We start from the raw sequence: 9,441 nt of genomic DNA, 5'->3' as shown, positions 1-9,441 counted from the left end.
GGCTCTATACAGGGCAATGTGGAGGCTATATACATGGGGGGTACAGATTCAGTGTGGAGGCTCTATACAGGGCAGTGTGGAGGCTATATACATGGGGGTACAGGGCAGTGTGGAGGCTCTATACAGGGCAGTGTGGAGGCTCTATACAGGGCAGTGTGGAGGCTCTATACAGGGCAGTGTGGAGGCTCTATACAGGGCAGTGGGGAGGCTCTATACAGGGCAGTGTGGAGGCTATATACAGGGCAGTGGGGAGGCTCTATACAGGGGGTACTGGTACTGATTCAGTGTGCGGGGGTACAGGCTCGTTGAGGTAATCTGTACATGTAGGTGGGGGCAAAGTGACTATGCACAGATAATAAACAAACAGAGAGTAGCAGCAGTGTACAAGAGGGTGGGGGGGGGGTCAATGTAAATTGTCCGGTGGCGATTTTATGATTTGTTCAGTGAAACTTATGGCTTGGGGGTAGAAGCTGTTTAGAAGCCTCTTGGACCTAGACTTTGCGTTCCGGTACCGCTTGCCGTGCGGTAACAGATTAAACCGTCTTTGACTCATTTTAGGGCCTTTCTCTGACACCGCCATCAAGGAACTTGAAACTCTCGACCCGCTCCACTACAGCCCCGTTGATGTTAATGGGGCCCTGTTCGGTCCGCCTTTTCCTGTTGTCCACGATCAGCTCCTTTTGTCTTGCTCACATTGAGGGAGAGGTTGTTGTCCTGACACCACACTGCCAGTTCTTACCTCATCCCTATAGGCTGACTTGTCGGTGATCAGGCCTACCACTGTTGTGTCGTCAGCAAACTTATGGTGTTGGAGTCGTGTTTGGCCACGCAGTTGTGGTTGAACAGGGTGTACAGTAGGGGACTGAACACGCACGCCTGAGGGGCCCCAGTGTTGAGGATCAGCGTCGCAAGACGTGTTGTTGCCTTTTCTTACCACCTGGGGGCGACCCGTCAGGAAGTCCAGTATCCAGTTGCAGAGGGAGGTGTTGTTACCCTCACCACCTGGGGGCGACCCGTCAGGAAGTCCAGGATCCAGTTGCAGAGGGAGGTGATGTGGACATCAACACCTGGGGGAAACCCTCAGGAACCAGGCTCCAGTTGCAGAGGAGTTGATGTACCCTCACCACCTGGGGGCGACCAGTCAGGAAGTCCAGGATCCAGTTGCAGAGGGAGGTGTTTAGTATCAGGGTCCTTAGCGTATTGATGAGCTTTGTGGGAACTATGGTGTTGAACGCTGAGCTGTAGTTATTGAATAGCATTCTCATAGGTGTTCCTTTTGTCCAGGTGAGAAAGGGCAGTGCGGAGTGCGATTGCGTCATCTGTGGATCTGTTGGTGCGGTATGCGAATTGGAGTGGATCTAGGGTGTCTGGGAGGATGCTCTTGATGTGAGCCACGACCACCAGCCTTTCAAAGCACTTCATGGCCACCGATGTGAGTGCCACGGGGCGTTAATCATTTTAGGCAGGTTACCTTCGCTTCTTACCACCAGGGGACGGTGGACCCGCACAGGGATGGTAGGATCCAGTTGGGCACAGGGAGCGTGTGGATGGGCACCACCTGGGATGGTAGCCCTTGTTGGCACAGGGACGGTGGATGGGCACAGGGATGGTAGCTTCCTTGGGCACAGGGACGGTGGATGGGCACAGGGATGGTAGCTTCCTTGGGCACAGGGACGGTGGATGGGCACAGGGATGGTAGCTTCCTTGGGCACAGGGACTATGGTGGTCTGCCACATGTGACGAGTGTCAGAGCCGGTGTGGTACGATTCAATCTTAGTCCTGTATGATGGGCTGCAAAACCTTCTGTCATACCCTCCTGTGTGTCCTTATGGAGCGATGACACTCCTCCATCAACTCTCTCCATCTCTCCACTCATCCATCTCCATCTCTCCACTCATCCATCTCCATCTCTCCATCTCTCCACTCATCCATCTCCATCTCTCCATCTCTCCACTCATCCATCTCCATCTCTCCATCTCTCCACTCATCCATCTCCATCTCTCCACTCATCCATCTCCATCTCTCCATCTCTCCACTCATCCATCTCCATCTCTCCATCTCTCCACTCATCCATCTCCATCTCTCCACTCATCCATCTCCATCTCTCCATCTCTCCACTCATCCATCTCCATCTCTCCATCTCTCCACTCATCCATCTCCATCTCTCCACTCATCCATCTCCATCTCTCCATCTCTCCACTCATCCATCTCCATCTCTCCATCTCTCCACTCATCCATCTCCATCTCTCCACTCATCCATCTCCATCTCTCCATCTCTCCACTCATCCATCTCCATCTCTCCATCTCTCCACTCATCCATCTCCATCTCTCCACTCCTCCGTCACCTCTCTCCAATCTCTCCATCTCTCCACTCCTCCGTCTCCATCTCTCCACTCCTCCGTCTGACATGCTGCGTGTTTGATGGTTCGTCTGAGGGCATAGTGGGATTTTTTGTTCCTTGATCGCTAGCCTTTAGCTCAGTGCGGATGTTGCCTGTAATCCATGGCTTCTGGTTGGGATATGTACGGACAGTCACTGTGGGGATGACGTTCTCAATGCACTTATTGATGAAGCCGGTGACTGAGGTGGTGTACTCCTCAATGCCATTGGATGAATCCCTGAACATATCAGGCTGTGCTGCAAAAACAGTCCTGTAGCATCCACGTCATCTGACCACTTCTGTATTTAGCGAGTCACGGGTACTTCCTGCTTTAGTATTTGCTTGTTACCTGTAATCAGGAGGATAGAATTATGGTCAGATTTGCCAAATGGAGGGTGGGAGAGAGCTTTGTATGTAGGATTTTTTTTCTCCCTGGTTGCACATTTAAGTTTGCACTCCTAGTGGAGTGCTGCTTCTGGGTGAGCATTTTCTTGTTTGCTTTATGGCCTTATAGAGTTGGTTGAGAGCGGTCTTAGTGCCAGCTTCGTTCTGTGGTGGTAAATAGACGGCTACAAATTAGACAGATTAAAACTCTCTCTTGGTAGATGGTGTTGTCTACAGCTTATCATAAGGTACTCTACCTCAGGTGAGCAATACCTCGATACTCTACCTCTACCTTATTCTAGGGACAATAAGGAGTCCTGCGTCTTTCAGCAGTATTTAGCACTAGCAATGTTTATTTTGTGTCTCATCTGGTTGGCGGGAGAGTAGAGCCTTGCAGTAGTCTAATCTTGACGCAACCAATGTAGTTGCAGGAACTCGACATCTAACTCTCTGACCCTTGAACCCTGACCTCTCTGTGCAGGTGGCCATGGAGACTGGTGAGAGTGTGGATCTGGTGAGAGAGGAGGCGTCAGGGATACTGGATGAGATGTCTCAGAACCTCCAGCTGGGATTCATCAGACTGCTGGGGTTCACCCTCAGTAAAGTATTCAAGAGGCTCTTCAGCCACATCAACATCAACCAGGAAGGACTCAATAGGGTCAGAATACTACTAGAATACTACTATTATAATACAAAGAATACTATTACTACTACTACTACTTCTACTACTACTAGAACACAACTATTATAATACAGTACTATACAGTTCACCTTCAGTAGTCTTCAAGAGGCTCTTCAGCCTCAACATCAACCGGGACTGACTCAACAGGCTCACAATACAACTATTATAATACTACTACTACTACTACTACTACTACTATAATACTACTAGTATAATACAAGTACAATACTACCACTAGAATACTACTATTATAATTCAAAATGAATACTAGTAATAGAATACTGCTATAATAATAATAATAATAGTACTATTATAATACAAATGGAATGCTACTACTAGAATGCTACTACTAGTGTACTACTATTATAATACACATAGAATACTACTACTAGAATAATATTATAATACACATAGAATACTACTACTAGAATAATATTATAATACATAGAATACTATTACTAGATTACTGCTATTATAATGCTACTGCTAGAAGACTACTATTATAATACACGTATAATACTACTACTATAATACAAATAGAATACTGCTATTATAATACTACTACTCACATACTACTATTATAATACAAATAGGATACTACTACTAGAATACTGCTATTATAATACAAATAGAATACTACTATAATACAAATCGAATACTACTACTAGAATACTGCTATTATAATACAAATCGAATACTACTACTGCTATAATAGCACTACTATTTTAATACAAATAGAATACTACTATAATACAAATCGAATACTACTACTAGAATACTGCTATTATAATACAAATCGAATACTACTACTGCTATAATAGCACTACTATTTTAATACAAATAGAATGCTACTACTACTGCTACTCAAATAATATTGTAATACAAATAGAATTATACTACTAGAATACTGCTACTACTACTAGATACTACTATAATAATACAAATGGAATACTACTACTTCTAGAATACTACTATTATAATACACATAGAATACTACTATTATAATACACATAGAATACTACTATTATAATACAAATAGAATACTACTATTATAATACAAATAGAATACTACTATTATAATACAAATAGAATACTACTATTATAATACAAATAGAATACTACTATTATAATACACATAGAATACTACTATTATAATACACATAGAATACTACTATTATAATACAAATAGAATACTACTATTATAATACAAATAGAATACTACTACTTCTAGAATACTACTATTATAATACACATAGAATACTACTATTATAATACACATAGAATACTACTATTATAATACAAATGGAATACTACTACTTCTAGAATACTACTATTATAATACACATATAATACTACTATTATAATACAAATAGAATACTACTATTATAATACAAATAGAATACTACTACTATAATACAAATAGAATACTACTACTATAATACAAATAGAATACTACTATTATAATACAAATAGAATACTACTACTATAATACAAATAGAATACTACTATTATAATACACATAGAATACTACTATTATAATACAAATAGAATACTACTATTATAATACACATAGAATACTACTATTATAATACACATAGAATACTACTATTATAATACACATAGAATACTACTATTATAATACACATAGAATACTACTATTATAATACAAATAGAATACTACTACTAGAATACTACTGTAATACTACTATTATAATACAAATAGGATACTACTACTATAATACAAATAGAATACTACTATTATAATACAAATAGAATACTACTACTATAATACAAATAGAATACTACTGTAATACTACTATTATAATACAAATAGAATACTACTACTATACTGCTACAGTAATACATTGTTTTAACCAATAAGGCATGAGAAGTCTATCATGAATAACATTCTGTTCTTAGGCACGAAGTAAAGTGTGTGATTAATTCATTTCTACTTAGATGTATGTGTTGGGTACATGTTGTGTAATTTGTTAGATATTTCTTGTTAGATATTACTGCACTGTCGGAGCTGGAAACACAAGCATTTCACTACACCCGCAATAACATGTTACTGTGTCACGGTTTTCACGTGGTGAAGGAGAGTCGGACCAAACTGCAGCGTGTATATTGCGATCCATGTTTAATCACACAACGTAAACACGAATAAACACAAACACTACAAAACAATAAACGAAACGAAAACCGAAAACAGCCTATACTTGTGTCAACTAACACAGCACAAGGACATGAAGACACTCAGGACAATCACCCACAATACAACCAAAAGAATATGGCTGCCTAAATATGGTTCCCAATCAGAGACAACGATAACCACCTGCCTCTGATTGAGAACCACTTCAGACAGCCATAGACTCTCCTAGAACACCCCACTAAGCTACAATCCCACTAAGCTACACACCACATACAAAAACCCATGTCACACCCTGGCCTGACCAAATACATGAAGAAAAACACAAAATACTACGACCAGGGCGTGACATAATGTTAATTTTTGTATCGTTTAATCGTTAAAAAAAATATTCTAATTCAGATATGGTTCTGCCAGGGATCAAGGCAGTTCAAGGCAGTTCAGTCTACAGCAGTCCTACCTACCAGTCGTCACTAGTTGGCATGGTCATAAAGGCCTGTTTCGACAACTAGTTTGTTTGAGAGCTCATGCTTTGTACTTGCAGAGCCATCCTTGTACATTGTTTTCCCTGTACTGCCACTGTAGCTCGATGCCACCTGACAGAGTTAGCATTTCATCAAATCAAAATCAAATGTATTTTTATAGCCCTTCGTACATCAGCTGATGTCACAAAGTGCTGTACAGAAACTCAGCCTAAAACCCCAAACAGCAAGCAATGCAGGTGTAGAAGCACTGTGGCTAGGAAAAACTCCCTAGAAAGGCCCAAACCTAGGAAGAAACCTAGAGAGGAACCAGGCTATGTGGGGTGGCCAGTCCTCTTCTGGCTGTGCCAGGTGGAGATTATAACAGAACAAGGCCAAGATGTTAAAATGTTCATAAATGACCAGCATGGTTGAATAATAATAAGGCAGAACAGTTGAAACTGGAGCAGCAGCACGGCCAGGTGGACTGGGGACAGCAAGGAGTCATCATGTCAGGTAGTCCTGGGGCATGGTCCTAGGGCTCAGGTCCTCCGAGAGAGAGAAAGAAAGAGAGAATTAGAGAACGCACACTTAAATTCACACAGGACACCGGATAGGACAGGAGAAGTACTCCAGATATAACAAACTGACCCTAGCCCCCTGACACATAAACTACTGCAGCATAAATACTGGAGGCTGAGACAGGAGGGGTCAGGAGACACTGTGGCCCCATCCGAGGACACCCCCGGACAGGGCCAAACAGGAAGGATATAACCCCACCCACTTTGCCAAAGCACAGCCCCCACACCACTAGAGGGATATCTTCAACCACCAACTTACCATCCTGAGACAAGGCCGAGTATAGCCCACAAAGATCTCCGCCACGGCACAACCCAAGGGGGGGGGGGGGCACCAACCCGGACAGGATGACCACATCAGTGAATCAACCCACTCAGGTGACGCACCCCTTCCAGGGATGGCATGAAAGAGCCCCAGTAAGCCAGTGACTCAGCCCCTGTAATAGGGTTAGAGGCAGAGAATCCCAGTGGAAAGAGGGGAACTGGCCAGGCAGAGACAGCAAGGGCGGTTCGTTGCTCCAGAGCCTTTCCGTTCACCTTCCCACTCCTGGGCCAGACTACACTCAATCATAGGACCCACTGAAGAGATGAGTCTTCAGTAAAGACTTAAAGGTTGAGACCGAGTCTGCGTCTCTCACATGGGTAGGCAGACCGTTCCATAAAAATGGAGCTCTATAGGAGAAAACCCTTGAGGAACACCGAAATGTACAGTTGATTTGTCAGAGGACAAACCATTCACAGAGACAAACTGATATCTTTCCGACAGATAAGATCTAAACCAGGCCAGAACTTGTCCTTGTAGACCAATTTGGGTTTCCAAATCTCTCTATCGCCTTGTCATTTAAATTCTTTAAAGTTTTGCCATACTTCCCTGCTGTCTGTTCCCTGTCTCTCTCTGCCGACGTTACCGACGGAGACGAACACTAGCTGTGTCATTGATCTCCTCCTCCTCCTCCCGTTCCAGCGTTGTTGTGGCAAATCATTGTAAAGATCTCCTCCTCCTCCTCCTCCCGTTCCAGTTGTTTCTTTAGCAGTAGTTCTGTGATTTTTCACATAAATATACAAAAGACATTTTCGGTTAGTGATTTTATTTTTCTTAGGGATCGTTAACGTTTCTCAATGTCATTTGAACATTCAAACCCGTTATCCGTTGTGGTCTCAGTTTATTGGTTCATAGTGATGTTTCTGTCCCGCCCCCAGCTCCAACAGGCCATTCAGGAGTTTCCAGTGATCCTGATGCCCAATCACAGGAGTTATGTGGACTTCCTGGTTCTGTCCTACATCCTGTTCACCTATGACCTGCCCATCCCCGTTATAGCTGCTGGAATCCGCAAGTATCTATTGATCTATCTGTGTTTTGGTCGACTTAAAAAAAAAAAAAACTGGAACGACCACAGAGCCACACTTCAGACAAACAAATCTAACTTTTACCTATCGGTCTTTCTGTCTTCCCCTGCCTACGTCCGTCCGTCTGTCTCCCCCTCTGTAGCTCTGATGGACATGAAGATGGTGGGGGAGATCCTGCGTCGTTCTGGAGCGTTCTTCATTAGGAGGGCCATCGGGTCCGACAAGCTGTACTGGGCTGTCCTATCTGAGTATGTCAAAACCATTGTCAGGGTACGTGTCCGTACATATTTATATTACCGCACACTGCCGTATGTACACGGAGTGTACCCAACATAAGGAACTTCCTAACATTGAGCCACACACCCTTTTCCCCCTCGGAACAGCCTCAATTCGTCTTAGAGTTGTAACTAGTGTCCTCTCTCTCTCCTCAGACAGGGTATGCTCCTGTAGAGTTGTAACTAGTGTCTTCTCTCTCTCTCTCCTCAGACAGGGTATGCTCCTGTAGAGTTGTAACTAGTGTCTTCTCTCTCTCCTCAGACAGGGTATGCTCCTGTAGAGTTGTAACTAGTGTCTTCTCTCTCTCTCTCTCTCTCTCTCTCCTCAGACAGGGTATGCTCCTGTAGAGTTGTAACTAGTGTCTTCTCTCTCTCCTCAGACTGGGTATGCTCCTGTAGAGTTGTAACTAGCGACCTCTCTCTCCTCAGACTGGGTATGCTCCTGTAGAGTTGTAACTAATGTCTTCTCTCTCTCTCTCTCTCCTCAGACAGGGTATGCTCCTGTAGAGTTGTAACTAATGTCTTCTCTCTCTCTCTCCTCAGACAGGGTATGCTCCTGTAGAGTTGTAACTAGTGTCTTCTCTCTCTCTCTCTCCTCAGACAGGGTATGCTCCTGTAGAGTTGTAACTAGTGTCTTCTCTCTCTCTCTCCTCAGACAGGGTATGCTCCTGTAGAGTTGTAACTAGTGTCTTCTCTCTCTCCTCAGACAGGGTATGCTCCTGTAGAGTTGTAACTAGTGTCTTCTCTCTCTCCTCAGACAGGGTATGCTCCTGTAGAGTTGTAACTAGCGTCCTCTCTCTCTCCTCAGACTGGGTATGCTCCTGTAGAGTTGTAACTAATGTCTTCTCTCTCTCTCTCTCTCTCCTCAGACAGGGTATGCTCCTGTAGAGTTGTAACTAGTGTCTTCTCTCTCTCTCTCTCTCTCCTCAGACAGGGTATGCTCCTGTAGAGTTGTAACTAATGTCTTCTCTTTCTCTCTCTCTCCTCAGACAGGGTATGCTCCTGTAGAGTTGTAACTAATGTCTTCTCTCTCTTTCTCTCTCTCTCCTCAGACAGGGTATGCTCCTGTAGAGTTGTAACTAATGTCTTCTCTCTCTCTCTCTCTCTCTCTCCTCAGACAGGGTATGCTCCTGTAGAGTTGTAACTAATGTCTTCTCTTTCTCTCTCTCTCCTCAGACAGGGTAT

At 43.5% G+C, this 9,441-nt stretch overlaps 1 protein-coding gene across 36 annotated transcripts in view; it reads left to right on the top strand.

The window, feature by feature from the left end:
• The window catches only part of LOC118379708 (dihydroxyacetone phosphate acyltransferase-like), a 45,826-nt gene that overhangs the window by 8,745 nt on the left and 27,640 nt on the right, over positions 1–9,441 (top strand). For all 36 annotated transcript variants that reach the window (XM_052524713.1, XM_052524690.1, XM_052524684.1 and 33 more), the window contains exons 3-5: positions 3,246–3,422; positions 7,835–7,964; positions 8,124–8,251. In XM_052524713.1, the coding sequence (XP_052380673.1) occupies positions 3,246–3,422; positions 7,835–7,964; positions 8,124–8,251 (435 nt within the window). The remainder of the gene's footprint in view (positions 1–3,245; positions 3,423–7,834; positions 7,965–8,123; positions 8,252–9,441) is intronic.

This window comes from Oncorhynchus keta, chromosome 8 (assembly GCF_023373465.1).
Source record: "Oncorhynchus keta strain PuntledgeMale-10-30-2019 chromosome 8, Oket_V2, whole genome shotgun sequence".
NCBI lineage: Eukaryota > Metazoa > Chordata > Actinopteri > Salmoniformes > Salmonidae > Oncorhynchus > Oncorhynchus keta.
This window is presented reverse-complemented; position numbering and strand designations above follow the sequence as displayed.